Here is a 17,301-nt window from a genome sequence, read left to right as displayed (position 1 = left end):
AATGCTAAAAATGTTCTCGTGAACAGAGAGAGTAATTAAACACGCTCAACTCGTTACTTATCTCGACGTCACATTGCATTCCTCCTCACTTTCCTTGCCTCATGGAAATGGCCTCGATAACAGGAACTCTACAAGCTGCTTCAAAAAAGGAAACAAACTATTATTTTTAGTTCTCAATATTCTCAATTTATAATTAACACGTTTTTATGCAAAAGTTATACAGGTCCTTTCAAAACACGTCTTCCAGTTTTCAAATTCGAACATTCTTCCTTTTCTCATAGAACAATATTCGATAAATCTTTTTATTTGTGATACCTATATTATTTAATTATACGTTAACAAAGTAAATTCCAAAGATACTAATGTTATCTTCAAGTTTTTATTATTTTTGCCTTTTACGAAAGAATTAATTTCAAAATCGAGTATTGTAAGTATTGCTCGTCTGCTTCTATGAATTAATTTGATAATCAATGTAATATAATGATCCTTTTCCAAGAATTTTGTGACTGAATTTTTGAATCGTCCTCTAGGTTCACTGCTCTGCATCACTGACATTCTCGTTGTAGTGAAATGACAAGCTATACGTGCGTTTATGTTTCTCAGCGAGAATCCGTTTCTCGAGAGTAATGATTAACAGGTTTGTTGGTAAACACGCTACTGCATCGGGTAATTCGACGTGAAGCAAAAAAGCGATCGTTCCTCCGATGCCTCGATAATGCGTAATTACGAGAAACTACAACTAAATGATTCATAACGGATTATACGTTACAGACTGAAAGGAAGATCTGTAACGCAGGATGTATTTAGTAGGCGAATTGGGTTTCTAGATCTAGACATCACCATGAAAATATCTCCATTTCTAAATTTGATAGTTTAAGATTGAATGACGTATACATTTTTTAAATCCTACAATTTTATCCTCAAGCCCTTTTAGACACTAAGTTGGATTCAAATTAGACAAAGATTATTTTAAATAACACATTTTTTAATTACAATCTTCAGTCCTTAGCTCCTCTTAAACATTAAATTATATCTGTGCCAAGTTTATTAGATTTAGCTCAATTGAGATGAACCAAAATTAAGTACTAAATTAAACACCGAATTAACATTAAATTTGAATAATTAGATCTAATCCAACATTGGATGAAATATAATCTACATAAAATTAAGTATGAATTACATTCACTATCTCATTAGCAGAGCTGAAACAATATCTTAAGTCTCTTTAAACTCAACGTAGTGATCAACTTTCTTTTTCCCATGAAGATTTTTCTTTCTCAAAGAGATAGTCTTTAAAATTCCTATCTGAAAATCAACGAAGAAGATTTGATTCTATTCTAAAGGAAGTGTGTAACACGCGAGTTAATTGGGAGTTAAATAGCCAATAATAAAAAAAAGGATTCATTGATAGAAGGATCTTACTGCACGCGTTTGCGAAGACACGTGATTCATAATCGTATCTAAGAAAAATGAACGTTTCTAATTGGTATGAAAAGAGCGAGGAAGAAAGACAGTGATGGCAAAGAGGTAACTTTCGTTAGTGAGAGCGATATTCGTCTGTTTAAGAGCTGCCAGTTTCCACTGGTTCGTCGTGATCGCAAGTATGCATATTCCCCTTCTTCGATAGGAATCGTCAACGATCACTTTCTTCTAAGTAAGTTCCTTCGAAGGATTTACTCGTTCTAGTGAACGATCCGCAACAAGGATTACCTAGTCGTACTCTCGTCACTTGCCTCTATCGTCTTTGTTAAAAGTTGTAAACTTTTCTGCATATCTTTGTTAAAGTACCTTTTATTCGTTTACTTTATTTTCTTCGATTATGCGTGTCTTTTTAATATCATTGTGATGTTATCTGAAAGATGATAGAAATTAATTAATTGATAGTAAAAAAATTGATTTGTGTACATTGTGAGACTTAAAACATTGAAAGGTATATCAAAAAAATTCATTATCGATAAAATAGTAAAGTTCAAAGTGTATATGGTTATAATTCAATATGAAGAGTATGAGACAATAAAGTGTACGGGGTTGAAGAAGATAGTTGTATACATGGTGTGCTTCCCTTACTGGAAATGAATCTTCGCGGTGGGCTGGCGATACTTCTTTTCATTCTTGCGGAGATCGACTGCACGATCCTGAGGATCGTTCAGGAAGATCATTTCTGTAAGTATAACATAATGTTAAGCTACCGTTTCTATAACACTTATCCTGTATTTTTTGAATATTGTTTATAATGTATTTTTAGATATTTTTAAAATATTGTATGTCTTTTAACTTTTTAAGGAAGATCATTTTTATTTTTCAAGTTTGATAGCCATTAAACATTTCAATGCAATTTCTATTCATATAATAAATAGATTGTTTGTACCTTTATGAGAAATGGAGAAATGGAAAAGTCTGCAGGATGCATTTAATATGCTAAAATAAAAGCACTAATAATATTTAGTGAGTGACACAGATCTCCATCTAGGTCCTATTTCTGTAACTAAACTGAATTAGAATTAGAAATAGAATTTATAGGGGGACTGTTATACATATATCATAGAACTATTATATGCATTTTGTATACTTTTAAATCTTTAAATTTCGCGTGGATTCGTAAAAATTTGCAGTCTACAAATAACCGTTTCGTCAAATCATTGAATATATTACGTATTTAATTGATATTAGTTGACTACCAGTGAAAGTCAACGAGGTGGGAAACTTGAGTTTTTGAATAACAGCTTGCGGATGTCCTTCAGCATCGCATAGGCAGCCACGTGCGATTCTGTCGGTGAAAAACGTCACTTCTTCTACTGTGGACAAGCAAAAGAACGTCGGGAGTACAACGGGTCGAATATTTAACGGGAAACCGAGTAAACGAGGCTCTTGGCCCTGGCAGGTGTCTCTACAGCTTCTCCACCCAAAATTGGGATTTATCGGTCACTGGTGCGGCGGCGTTCTCATTGAACCCACTTGGGTCGTCACAGCTGCTCATTGCATTCATAAGTGGGTTTCACTTTTCATTGAATCTATACGAACTTAGCGACGAGCTTCCAGCTTATCACTATATAGAGTGTCTAAAAAAAAAAAGATTTATTAAATTATCAGACAAATATACAATATTGTTAGCCAATGAAATTTATCCGTACGTGTAAAGATTAATTAAATATAAATATACATATTTTGATCACCATCGATTTATAAGCTGACTGGATATTTACTTACAGCGAGCTTTTCAATTTACCGATTGGTGCACTGTGGACGGCGGTGGTCGGGGAATGGGAATTAGACTCCGGTGGACGAGGCTCGGCAAGGCTACCTGTTGAACGAGTGATCCTCCATGAGAGATTCAACAATTACTTACACGATATTGGTAAATAAACGATTTTAACCCTAAAGTGGTATCGTTGGCTTGATAAGAAGCTAGGTAACTACGATAGTTTGTGTTAAAATTACTAAAATTTAGGATATTCAATTTTCTCTTAGCGCTGATGAAGTTAGCTAGACCAGCTCCTTTGTCCAAAGTAGTACGAACGATATGTTTACCGGAGCCGGAAGAGGAGCTTGCGAATAGACAATGCGTCGCTTCTGGCTGGGGTCGATACGGACCTTCTCAGTCACTTTCCACTGCATTATTAGAAGCCTCAGTGCCATTGCTAGATCTTGAAAAATGCATGAAAGCTTATGGGAAATCGGTATCGCTTCGAAGCGGTCATCTCTGTGCTGGTCACACTGATGGCTCGACCGGAAGCTGCGTGGTAAATAATCAATTTCTATATTATATTAACTAAATTCCTGCCGAGTAAAAATGTAAGCTGGAATGCTTGATATTATTATATCATATTATGCTGCATACGAGTAACATTGTTCTAATCTTATTATCTCAATAGCAATTCTTTTTATCCAAATTCTAAAACATTTTCATCGTTTCGTTTCATGAAATTTAGAGTTATTACTTTCGTCGTTACATAAGATATCCACCACCGATCATCAAAATACACTTAAGTAGATTGGAATCCTTGCATTTTCTGGATAATGCAATCTGGCTTTCTATGACGACGCTCTATCCAGATGAATCACGTCAATTCCTTTACTTATAAAATTGCTATTTATACCAATGTGAAATTAACATTAAAATCTCTCCATACTCGTCATAATTCGATTTTAATACGCCTTCTGAAGCATTTACTATGCTTTATAGTAAATATTTTTCCCTTTTAAGGATATTCGGTATTACATTCGCACACCTAAAAAATATTTTCGACAATTAGTTATAAATCTTTTTAAAAATTTTTGTATATACATATATATATATGATATTAAGCAATATTTTAAGTTACAAGATAAAAGTATTGTGGTACACATTTCTTCGTTTCAAGATTATTAAAATTTGATTCGAATATTTTAACAATATTTTCAGTAATTAGTGTCGTAAATGTTTTTAGCAATATAAATATACATATATACATTTATAAATAATGTTTTAAATGATAAAATAGTAACATCTCTTAGGGTGATTCTGGAGGACCATTACAATGCCGTCGCGCAGACGGAGTATGGCAATTGGCAGGCGTCACTTCTTTTGGATCAGGATGTGCTAGACCAGGATATCCTGATGTGTATACTAGGATACAGTATTACGTAAAATGGATAAGAAATACTATGAACAATGACGATGATACGCAATTTTTATAATTTTGATCAGTATATTAATTCACGTGTACCTTGAAATGTAGATAATATTTATGTAAATATTATTCGAGTAGACCATTGTACATATGCATATACGCTCTCCTGTGTAGCTTTTAGTACAAATAATTTTTAATAAAAAAAAAAAGGTACAATGTATTGCTTTACTTATTGTACGTATCTTATCCACACAAATTTACCATAATTTGGAAACAATCGCAAAATCTATATACGAATAGAACACGCTGCATCTGAAAACCATAAAACCTCGATTTCAATAGGAAATAAGACCAAGCATATACATATACATTCACGTGTTATGGAAATGAAAGCGCACCCACTGCGCTGGTAAGTTCCAAAGAAAAGCCATTCGCCAGGGGCTAAGGTATCTTCCTATGCCCGCCAACGTACATTATAATATACAGTGGCTCATGAAAGTATTTTAGCATTTGTAGAAAACTTTTACAAGTATATTATAACGTATTATCTATTTTTTTATTATTTTATGATATATTCTATATAAGTATAAATGTATGACGTGTGTTGTGTGAAACTCTTTGAAATCTCCTTAGCGATGCAATGAGCCTAGTAGTTATGGTACAATCGGCAAGGAATAAATATCTATATACAACGATCAATTATCTGATTCTCGTGCAACGACCATTTTCACTTTGCGCAATAATTTCATATATGACAGAAAATATAAATAATCTTTAATTTATATTTTTACAGATATGTACAGATTTTACAGATTACACATATGTCCTGTATGTTAGATCGTGTATATGCAACATGTTAGTGTTGAATATTTTATGGGGCGAAGTACAATTTTTAATAAAACAGTTGATTGTTATTAATTTAAAAACAAATTGAGGGTCGGTTCCTTGTCAATTGTAGCATTATTACCGAGACACCCTCTATATTTTGCTAAAAGGTTTCTGCAAGTGTTCGGATACTTTTGTGAGCTGCTGTATGTATACTTCGAAATGATACCGATGTTTCTATACCGGAAATACGACCACATCTGCATTTATATGACTCTCATAAGGGGAGAAAATCCGAAGTTGCTTCACTCTTTTCGAACATCGTAGATTCAATGTTACGCAACCTCGTGATTGTGCGTATGACAACCAAAGCGATTGCATCTCCACCTCCTAGTCTCTCCTCTCCCTTTCCACCCATTTCCTCTCTGCCCCTCTTCAACCGATGAAATTAGAAGTATCGATCAGTCACAGGAACCGCGTACACCGTGGTAACTAAGAGACTCTGAACACACAAATTATGCCGAGATGCATCCATTAATTAGCTTAATACGTACCACTTAGCATACCAAAGCATGCTCTGATCAAGTTTCGTTTACACCGTCTATCCACTATGTTTCTGTCGTTATTATGCACTGTGTGTTCTAGTGTCGAGTGTTTATCGATTTATTTGGAGCCATACGTATGACTTGTATATTATAATTTTTCGGTTTTCGAAGAATATTATTTAAATAAAAAATGCTTGACAATAAAAACGTGCAATGCTATGTAACGTTTTACAAATAAATGGATTGTAATGACAAATCAACGACACAATATTTCTCAATGTTAAATCTATTAATGTTAAAATGTTAAAACGTTAAACCCTGAAACATTGAGGATTTAACAATTTTATAGTTTCTACATCTGTTCTATTTATGCTATGCTCCATTATCTATATTATTTATAATATTCTGTTTTGTATGTTATCTATAGTATTCTGCATGCATGCTATCTATACATATTATATCTCTGATATTGTATTATCTATATTATCTATATTATACTTGTAGTGGCACATAGCCGTAGAAAAAGTTTCAAAGGAGGGACCCATATTATTGTACCTTTAAATATCAACGTTGTTTTAGGTTACAACTTAACTTTTTAACTTAACTTCACTTTTCGTGGTAACATCCGTTAATATAGATGTATGAACGTGCTACCTACGACAACAGTATTATTATCATTTCTTCGATTGGTATAGCAGCACTGGACGACAGACGGTTACTTTGTACTAGTAGTTGTACGTATTTTAATATATCTGACTATTACAAATTCATCCACTCGTTATTTTATTAAATAAACCTACACGTTACAACCACCTCGCACTGTATGCATTTTATGCATATATGTATACATATATTATCCTATATGTACCTATATTTTATACTATCTCACCCTATCACGTTTATCGAAATATGTTACTAAATATAATTCAAAATACTTTCCGCGCAAGAATAATAATTTTTATTACAGTAGATCTATGGTAAATCAGATGATCTTTAGAAAGGAAGAACAGTACTAATATGCTACAAAATATCCTGTATAAAATCACGAGTTACCAACCAAGAAACATGAGTTAGTTCGTCAATCAGATTATTTAAAAATGACTCATATTATATTTACATTTGCAAGAACTGAAACCGACTCGATAGAAATTTATTCATTTTTTATTTCAAATTCGACGATTGTGAAAGTTTCTATTTAAAGGATATGCTTAACAGATTGAAAAAGAGATCTTGTCAATATAAAAATTTCCATATTCAATAAATCTACTTAGACGTATACGAGCATTTTAGCATCAAGTATAAAAGCCTCGCCATACTCCAGATTGAAGGAAACTACAAGAAACAAACTTCTCCATCAGCAACAATAAATAATTTAGAACAAGTTCTGTAAACACTATTATTCTATGCATGTGCTATCTTCTAACTTACTACAAAATAAAATTACTAGACTGCAACTCTTCGCGCATTAATGTGAAATGCATTCATTTAAAAATGCATATAACATATGCAACATATGCATATGCAAAAATGCATATTGCAAAATATAAGAAAATATACAGTATATTCCGGTATTTAACAGTCAAATTTTGTTATAAGCAATCACGTAAAATTGATGGCAAAAATCGCATTCTCTGTGTATTTCGTACTTTTATTATAACATGTCAATGGAACTTTAAATGACCTATGTAAAATTCGGCTATTAAACTCTAGATCACCCTGTATTAATATCCAGTGATTAGAACAGCAGATCTTTAAAGTAAAGTTATGATAAAATATGTTTAAAAAAGTAAGAAGAATGCAATGATCACTAAGCGTGGATGAAATTCAGTTTACCTAATAGATTAGACCTTTCGTGTCCGTCACACTTGCGTTGATTAGTAGCTACTACATAATTACATTAGGTGCCTAATATAATGTGATAGCGCAGATGTTGTTGTCAGTGCACGTGTCCGTGTTTAACGGGCGTTTAATTAAATCGTACATTTCATTTCATGAAATTTTCTCGTTAATGTAGGTATATCATTTGCACACGTTACTATTACGAACATAATAAAGCTGATTTTTCCCCTTTATAATATTTTTGACTTTTAAAAATGTTTAAAGATGACGAGTCGTTTCACATACGTAATGTAATATCATTTTTTGATCCAAATTACCCATTCGAGAGTAATTATTTTCAACCGCGCCATTAGCTGATTAAGCTCGGTATATGTGATCTCAGGGGAAGTTGAGAAGGTGTGTCATTTGATATGAAGCAGTTTAGTAACGTTTCCATTGTATTATATGACTCGATGGATTTTGCAAATCTAAGAGTTCTTCTAGAAGTTGTATTCATAGATGTAAAATTTATCTCTATAAATTCATAATTAAAAATGAATTTACATTCGTATAAAATTTTTAATTATGACTATATAAAAAGATAGAGTATAAAGAATCAATAAAAATCATGGTATTCGGAATAAAGACTAATGCATCCTTTTAAAAAATTAGCTTCTCTTTCAGTCATTCAGCCACCCTCCTCAAAACATTTTTGCCTGTTATGTATGTATCAATATATTCCGCATTTTCTAACATCCTCAAATTTTCCATAAATGCCAAGGTATCCACAATCTAGTTATAATTCAATTGAAATCTAAATTAAACCAAATTTATACCTAACTTAATTTAATTCAAATCTGATCCAAACGCTATTCCTTCCTAAAATAAAAGTTAACGGCAAATCATCAATAAAGAAACAACTAAAAAAGAAAGAAGATCTATAGAACTTGCAGCGTAACGTTATGACAATACTTTCGTCCAACATGTGGACGAAAGTATATTATGTACATTATATATTATGTACATTCTGTATATTCCAGCATCTACAAATTTCCCATAAATATACGAACGTCCCCTATCTGTCTACAAAACAATTCCAATCTAAATTAAATCTAATTTACATTTAACTTAATTTAAATCTAATGAAACTGAAACCCTCTTCCTCCCTAATCATTCACCCCTTTTCCCTAAAACAAATATTAACAAGAAATTACCAATAAAACAGAACGAAAAAGAAAAAAAGGAAGAAAATCTACAGAACAGCATAACATCACGACAATACTCTCATCGAGCTATAATATATCAACAAGACAGACGTTGACATGCGCGAGGTACCGCGTCCGTGAAACGAACAGGGAGAGTGCGCGTTCCTGATCAGTAGTAGCACACTTTCATCGCGGCGAGGAAAGTGAGCAAGTCGAGTGAGTCGTTTCATCCACGCCGTGGAGGAGTCATCCACGTTGTAACGCACGGCAACACACGACCGCGCGCGTGTTCACAAAGATCGTGTGAGTTGTACACAAGGTATAGAGAGGCTCTCGTGGTAGTGAAGAGAGGTGGATAAGGAGAGAAAGGGAGAAACCTCGTCTCTCGTCAGAATTCCTTTCGATCCGCGAAAAATTGTCGTTCGTTTTTACCCGGTGCAAACCCGGGTGGGGTGCTTGTTAAGAAAACGAATTGCTCGAGAAAGTCTGGAAAGGAAAGAATCATTAATTGCGCGGCTTATTCGTCGTACACAAAAATATGTGATAACGTGAAATAGATATATACATGAATATATATAGTGGCTGCAAAAATTATTTGAACATACCCTTATTTTCTAACGAAGCGTCTTTTTACCACATTCTATGCGTTTCGTTTTCATGGTATCAAATTTTTATAGTCATGTGAAAAGAATACTGAATAGTACGAGATTTAACGTACTTGGGCCTAATTAATTAGCATGTGAATGCTGCGATAAATACTAAATATTTAATACCATAATAAATATTATAATATATAGTATAATAGTATTTATTTATTATATACTATAATATATATTAATGACGTATAAATACTTCTTACAACCACTGTATATGAACTTCTACATATAGGTACATGTATAAATAATAAAAATTATTTAACAGTGAATGAAATTATCGTTGAATACTTGTGGATAAGGAAATGATACGTGATGTCGCGTGTCGACTCGCCCTTTCCAAGGGGAGGGTAGAAGAGGCGTGAGGTGGATGAATCATTGAGGCAGCCTCTGACGTGTCGAATAAAAGAGGGAGGCGATCGAAGAATCAAAGCGGAGCAAGGTTGCAAACCAAGTAAAAACCCGTTTCCAGAACTGTTTCGTAGTCCCCTGAAATGCAAATGAATGTAATGTCACTTGTAACTGCGAATTTCTTTCATTCGGAATACAGAGGGTGAATTTGCTCGATTCAAGATGGCTACTGATTTTGTTATGCTACCTTTGTTCGATACTATTGTTCGAGGGAAAGTTCATTTGGAGAAGTAGACCTTTCCATGGCGAATAATGCATCTACAGGGTGGTTCAATAATTATGGCTATTCGTCAAAATTTCTTGGCAAGCTTGGAAAGATTCAAGCAAAATTATTTAGTTATTTAATAAAATTAGTTTATGGCCATACGTCAAAATTTCTTGATAAACTGAAGATTCTAAAACAAAATTATTTACTGGGAATTTAGAATACTTTTTCACAAGGCTTCATTTACCTGTTTATGGAAGCTATAAACGATCTCCATAGATATAAATTTCCTAAAGTTGTTCAAGAAGTCATCTACATTGTAAAATATCAGAATATTTTTCTTCTTTTTGCTCCTTATTTTATAGCGAAGATGTTAAAATGTAATCATTATTGGAACTCCCTGTACATGCATGATTCGATGATATAAATACTACATCTAAATTACATTGAGTTGCATATACAAATTAAAAACAGAAGAACACAAGTACTTGTCTTTTACTATCGGTTTCACGCTTTCTCGAGTTTCCATAGGACTAGGTTTTTACGATATTGATTCGTTGAATATTGAATATGAACATAGGATTAAATTCTCCATTCACTCCATTTCATTCCTCTCTCAAAAAACGATTCTCGTAATAATTAAAGATTACAAGAGAAGAACATAATATATCGCATCTGCTATTTTTTATAAGGAAGTACTTCCAAATTTATTAAGTTATCGATCAATCCCATGTTATCATGTTTTCTCCAATGACCTACAATTGAAATTCCTATGACACAAAACAAGCTATTAATGTTCCCTTTTTTTCTCTTGTCTTTCTTAGTATTCAAGAACTGGGAAATTTTACTGAGGATCATGATGAGTAAAAATAATGAAAATGGTATATCCCTGGCGACGCCTCCAGCCATACATGTTGGTCCCATAGTGAATCCAGGAACCAATGAAACCATCTCTATTGTAATTCCATTATCAGCTCAGTTGGCCACAGTTACCAGTCAGAAAATTGAAAAATCTTGCAAAGATTACACCAAGGATGGCAAACAGTCGTCCAATAATGTTCACTCTCGGCTAAGAAACGATAAAACCAAAGGATGTCCTTATCCTGGCTGCACCAGGTATGGGAGAGCCTTCTCGAGGGCACACGACCTGAAACGACACATTGCTCGTCACGAAATGAGAAAAGAAAAGCTGCACGATTATGAAAATTACACTATGGTCGGCAAACAAAATGGGAAGGAAAGTAACGAGAATATAGCAAATGGAATAATTGATAGACAACATATGGTTTGGAATGATGAATCACGCGAGAGTAAATCTTATTCTTGTTTGCATTGCAAGAAGAAGTACACTAGTGAGATTAAGCTCAGAGCTCACATGAGCTCCCATGAAAAGGTATGTTAGTAATTTCTAATAATTAATTAGATTCTCTTCTTCTTAAATTTGTTACTCCAACGAAATAGACTGCAGCATACAGGTTCATTCCTAATTTTGTAATTACGAATATTCCTAATAATAATGAAATAATAATAAATGACAATTTCTACAAATTAATCAGACTCTCCCTTTGGATAACGTCATTTGCTATTCTGACAAGGTAGATGCCAATATACAGGTTTATGGAAGAGTTCTCGTTTAGAAATATTTTCAAGAAAAATAATGAATACAACAGTTTTTAGTAATCACTTAGATTCCTTTGCATAATACAATTAGCAATATCCCAACGGAACCAAATAGCTTCCACATCTCAGAACAAGTCTAGTTCATATTTGTCTACTTCCCTAATACTGCTTATCCATCTAGCTTTATCGACTAATAGATCAATTAGCTCATTACCTAGACAACCTTATCTTTTAATATATGTATGTATATAACACCAGATCCATCTTTGACATTTATATCATCAATATCTAACAGGTTCTGGGTAAGAATGTGTGTGCTCTGTGTGGAACATGTTCCCGGGATGAGGAGGAATTACAAGAGCATATGAAGCAACACACAGCAAACATGTTGGAAGCTCAAACAGTGTTAGAAAAGAGTGAAAGGGGACAACAACCAGAAAAAGAAGACGACTTCTTGCTTGAAGAGATGTTGCTTCTGAATAAGAATCCTCGAAGAATTGCGCAACCAGTGAAAAATAATTCGAATACAGCATCCAAGATAAGATGTGACTACTGTTCCAAGACTTTCAAGACCAAATGGACATTGAGCTCCCACGTGGCGGCTCACGAAGGCCGTTTTCAATTCGACTGCGGTCAGTGTGGCAAGAAATTTGTCAGAAAGAGTCACTACGAAGGTCACATGAGATCTCACGAAGCAGCACGACCTTATGTCTGCGAACAATGCGGGAAAACGTTTAAAGAATTGAAGCACAGGAGGGAACATACTAAGAGGAAGCACCCCACTAACCAGAACGCGATTCAAACGCTTTTGGACAGCATCAGTCCGTGTGCATCCGATGAATTACCGGTGGATCAGGCCAAGTTCACACTCCTGATGCCTGTTAATTTCTCTGTCTAAGATCCCCAATGTAGTTCTGCCCTGAAATAATGGAAGATGGTTATAAATAAATGTATAATTTTTAGTTTTGTAATTTTCTAATTTTTAAGCCGACTTTTTAATTTTTCTAATTTTAAATCTTAAATAGAGGATCTTAAGGAATTTTGTTTAATTTGGCTTGAAAATCTTGCTGATATGAGGTTTGGCTATAAGACAAATTAGAAGATTCCAGATTTTATTAACGGGATGGAATGGAATGAATTGGAGGATTAATAATGAAAACAGGGTTTGAAAAATTAAATTAAGTCTTACGAAAGTTTCTAGTGGCGAAACCGATGAAGAACTGACGCTGTTTGTTTATAATAAGGAGATTGTTAAATTATTTTGAAGTGATGCCCATTGTGAGATAAGATTTTAAGGCATCTTTAGATTGAAAACCTACAATCAATGTGACAACTGCAACTACAATTGCAACTATTGTATACTCGAAAAAAAATTGCTATGCTTAATTATAAAGTACATAATTGATTACATATAATTTAAGTAATTTTAAGTTCCTATCCTATATGTCGGTGTCCAATGATCGACAGATCTGTATATTATTTTCAATTTTCATTTATCGGAACGACACACAAACCAAAGACAATCTCGACTTTAAAATGACGTACAACTTGTACATAATCTAATAAACTGATCGCAAAAAAAACATCTGTTGTTTTCAATAAGCACAACTACCAAGCTATCCTCTTCATTGTACAAGCGGAATCTATGTTAGAGGATACGAAGATTGAAACACCCTGTGTAGAAAATTGTAATACAATTATCGAAAGAAGAACTCGATTACAAACGATAGCCACGTATCGTTTGTTTTGTTTTGTCCGACATTCCTAGTTTTATAAAATTTTTACCCAGAGGCAACATTTAATTAACGAAAAAGAGTAATGTTGCAACGAGAAAATATATAATTAACTGTTTAACAGATCACTGACGACGTAAAAGAAAAAAGAAGGAACACAAAGAAGCGCAAAGTAGCATCGACATCAAAGGGAAAATTTGTTTTAACTCTATATTCTTTTTTAATGTTCTAATTTTAAATGAACGCGAACAAGCGACCGAAAATACCAATTATAAGATGCGATCAATATCAGGGATCGCGGAAAGAATCAGAAATATCCCCGTTAGCAGAACAAAGTTGTCATGGCTATGCATTAGACACGCTTCCGCCGGAAGTTTTGGAGATGATTCTTCGGTTACTGCCTCTTCATGATGTTGCTACTTCCGTTCGTTTAGTTTCTAGGTAATTTTTTAAATACCACTGTTTGTATCGATGTCTCCTTTAATTTTAGATTTTTATTATCTGCATCATTATCCAGAAGAAAAATTTTTATAAAATATGTCATCTCATGTTTTTAAGATTAATAACATATAATGTTAAAAATAATAATTACGACTCTCACCTTTTGTATATTCCATACTCTTTATGAATAAAATATTCCAAAAAAAGAGGAGATATCTAAGGAGATATGAACGTGAAGAATAAAAAATCTAACTTCTAAAATTCTCAAAAGAAAAAAGATGATTGTATCCATTATTTTATTAAAACAAAATAACTCAAACTCACTTTTGTCTGTATTAGACACTGCTCAACGGTTGCAGCAGCAGTTTTAAATGGCGCCTTTCTGATGGCTTGCGCGAAGGTGGATGGTATAATAAAGCGCAACGAGAACGTCATGAAAACTACAAAAACGGACGCCGAATTATTTGCCTGTAGCAAAGCTTTAGACGCTCTAGAGCTGATTAAAGCACAGTACAAAATGCTACGAGCAGTCACTTGGAGGTATACACATCCTCCAACGAAGCAACAAAAATTTCCAAGGCTTTGTTTCTACGCTGGTAGTCTGCTCGACAACCTGAACGAGCTACTTAGTCAAATTTCAAAGTATCATTCGTCCATCATCGGTCCTCGTACAGCAGAATCGACTATCTCTTCTTTTATAGCCATCTGCAAACGGTTCATGAACTTCTTTGAAAAAGTCTCTGAACGCAGGGTGAACAGGTGAATCACTTTGTAAAAGAGTACCTATTATAAAGATGACGATTAGACTGAGGATATTTGTGCAATATTTTTATGAAGATAATTAGGAAAATTGAATCTAGTATTAATACTAAATATCATAGAGAGTACTGTACTCTAGACATTTTATATATTTTTGCATATTACATGCATTCTGTATATATTTGCAACTTTAAATTCACCCGTAAATGCGTTAAATTCGGCAGTCCATTTGTAATATATTAAGTTATGAAAAAAATTTGTAGGGAAAGTTAAGAAAAATTTAACTAAAATTTGACCTTTATCATCTATAACTATACGAGTGATTTCTTGAAAAATTTGTCATCTTTGTTATTAATTTCAGTGAAAGCTTCTCTCTATTTCTTTTAATATATGTCTAGATTTTTTTTAAATATAACAATTTTTTTAATGTATATTATCTTTTAGAATAAATATATATTTACGTGTTAAAATGTCACGTGATAAAATAATATTAGTAGATCGGCCCTGATTTCCGGATGCAAGATCGTAGACGTTCTGGACTGTCTCGTAGAAGGTCGACAAGTACTCTTTTTCAAAGTATTGAGTAACAAACGAGATACCGGGAGAATTGTCAGCATGAAATTGAAATACACAATGAAACGCGCTTGGTTCACCAGTCTAGATGTTTCCAAAAAGGCTGAAGAGAATTCTTGGAGAGACGAACAACGTTTCATGTATCTTCGATTACGACGTCTAGTAGGCAGTGTGAACGAACACCTCTTCGAGAACTCACATTACGAACACGAATTACTCTTACAGGTGACGTTTACATATACAAAAAAAAATAAAACAATATATATACAAACAATTTCCTTCAGCAACAATATTTGTACATTATAACATTATATTGATAGATTCATGGTCAATCTCTTAAAAAATTATCTTTCTTAGCAATAAATTGAAGTAGTTTTTACGAATTATTGGAGTATTCACTTTATTGTTATGAAAAAAAGTTTTCCAAAAATTCGAATGTAAATAAGATAAGATAAATTCTTGGTAAATATTGAATAATTTTTACCTATTTTCCATCAATAAAATAAGGTTTGTCTTTCGTATTGAAAAATGGCACTCCTTTTACCGGTCAATACCAAATTTGTAGTATCAAGTAGTAACGTATAGATTACTAATATTCATTATTGATTATACTATTCACATTGTAACTATCAATAAATAACTCTAACCATGTTTCTTTCTTTATAGATTCCTTTGACACTCCCGTTGAGACCTCCGCCAGCTTCCACTTACTCAGGATACGGAGAATATGGTGGACGTTTCTTTTACTATGGAAATATGAACAAATACGCTTATGAGAGCAAATTCATGCAGACAGTAAGCACGACGAATTTGACAGTTGAAACGGAACAACAAGTCCAGAGGCCACCGTCTTTCGATTTAATAATCGAAGTCGAACTGAAATGCACGCCAGACCTGGCTCCACTTGCTGTTAGATCGATATTAAGATCGGACGAGTTCGAAACTTACGAGATGAAAGTGTGCAGGAATCAGCAACTTTACTTGCAAATGAACGTCACGTGTCCAGCATCGATAGCTAATAGATTACCTGGTAATTTTGTGTGGGAATTGCATAGTCCACGACGTGTACTTATGGTGGAAGATGTATAGTGAAATCATAAATTAAAACATAAGTTGAGGTCACTAATTAAATAAGCATATCGATTGATCTAATAGAAGATATATAGGACTGTATACGTTTAGGCTGAATGTAGATACATAATTAGTCTGAGAAAGTCTTAAAATAGAAATTCCCAAATTTCAGATTACAAACATTACTTATAGATTGATTTAAAATTTTTGTCTACAACCTTGCATTAAAATTACATTGTATTAATGATCCGTAATTATTTCTACTTCATAATAATAATTATATTAGTCAACATTAACTTATAGCTGTAAAGAAAAAGCTACATATGTCTAATTTGATATTTTATACTCCTAATAAGCTTATGTTGCTAATTTAAGTTTCATATCCCCCCCTTTAGATTTTCTATTATTCTATTAATTCCCTTATATTAACTATTTATATTATACTATTCTATTAACTCTCTTAGACTTTTTATTCCTTAGAAATTTCTATTTTGATATTCAAAATTAATGTATGTTCAAGCTTGACTATTTTTATGACCTCACTACTTATGTATGTACACTTCTTCTACCAAGGGTATGTTAAAATTGGTGAATTATCACAATTTGTACATTAAAGTATTATTAGTACTATGAAGTACTGTAAACATACATACGCATAAACACGTACAAGTGTATACACACACAAACGTGTATATATATACATATATATACATTAATACTATACAATTATACGTCTTATACTAATTTTTAACGCACTAGCTATATACTCGTATATATATACAACTACAACATTTAATAGTAGGTATTGATAAGAGGTATAATAAAGTACTTT

The 17,301-nt window shown here is 33.1% G+C and overlaps 3 protein-coding genes across 8 annotated transcripts; all 3 read left to right on the top strand.

Annotated features, from left to right (window-relative positions):
* The first annotated feature begins 1,560 nt into the window (after positions 1-1,560).
* LOC117163419 (chymotrypsinogen A) lies at positions 1,561-4,785 on the top strand. Of its 2 annotated transcripts, none has more exons than XM_033345674.2 (5): positions 1,561-2,163; positions 2,724-2,988; positions 3,210-3,355; positions 3,469-3,740; positions 4,495-4,785. In XM_033345674.2, the coding sequence occupies exons 1-5, from the start codon at positions 2,073-2,075 to the stop codon at positions 4,675-4,677; spliced, it is 957 nt and encodes a 318-aa protein (XP_033201565.1). In that variant the 5' UTR covers positions 1,561-2,072; the 3' UTR covers positions 4,678-4,785. The 2 variants fall into 2 exon arrangements, with proteins under 2 accessions (XP_033201565.1, XP_076479806.1); XM_076623691.1 differs by having other exon boundaries at positions 1,569-2,163; positions 2,742-2,988.
* A 4,403-nt stretch (positions 4,786-9,188) lies between these two features.
* Positions 9,189-13,440, top strand: LOC117159417 (uncharacterized). Of its 5 annotated transcripts, none has more exons than XM_076623642.1 (4): positions 9,189-9,304; positions 9,925-10,110; positions 11,097-11,665; positions 12,188-13,439. In XM_076623642.1, the coding sequence occupies exons 3-4, from the start codon at positions 11,129-11,131 to the stop codon at positions 12,788-12,790; spliced, it is 1,140 nt and encodes a 379-aa protein (XP_076479757.1). In that variant the 5' UTR covers positions 9,189-9,304; positions 9,925-10,110; positions 11,097-11,128; the 3' UTR covers positions 12,791-13,439. The 5 variants fall into 5 exon arrangements, with proteins under 5 accessions (XP_076479757.1, XP_033195130.1, XP_076479758.1 ...); XM_033339239.2 differs by having other exon boundaries at positions 9,189-9,322; XM_076623643.1 differs by lacking the exon at positions 9,925-10,110 and having other exon boundaries at positions 9,189-9,306; positions 12,188-13,440.
* A 260-nt stretch (positions 13,441-13,700) lies between these two features.
* LOC117159408 (uncharacterized) lies at positions 13,701-17,295 on the top strand. Its single transcript, XM_076623948.1, has 4 exons — positions 13,701-14,066; positions 14,385-14,825; positions 15,323-15,623; positions 16,065-17,295. The coding sequence occupies exons 1-4, from the start codon at positions 13,864-13,866 to the stop codon at positions 16,485-16,487; spliced, it is 1,368 nt and encodes a 455-aa protein (XP_076480063.1). The 5' UTR covers positions 13,701-13,863; the 3' UTR covers positions 16,488-17,295.
* Positions 17,296-17,301: the final 6 nt, after the last annotated feature.

Source organism: Bombus vancouverensis, chromosome 13, assembly GCF_051014615.1.
Source record: "Bombus vancouverensis nearcticus chromosome 13, iyBomVanc1_principal, whole genome shotgun sequence".
Classification (NCBI taxonomy): Eukaryota; Metazoa; Arthropoda; class Insecta; order Hymenoptera; family Apidae; genus Bombus; species Bombus vancouverensis.
This window is presented reverse-complemented; position numbering and strand designations above follow the sequence as displayed.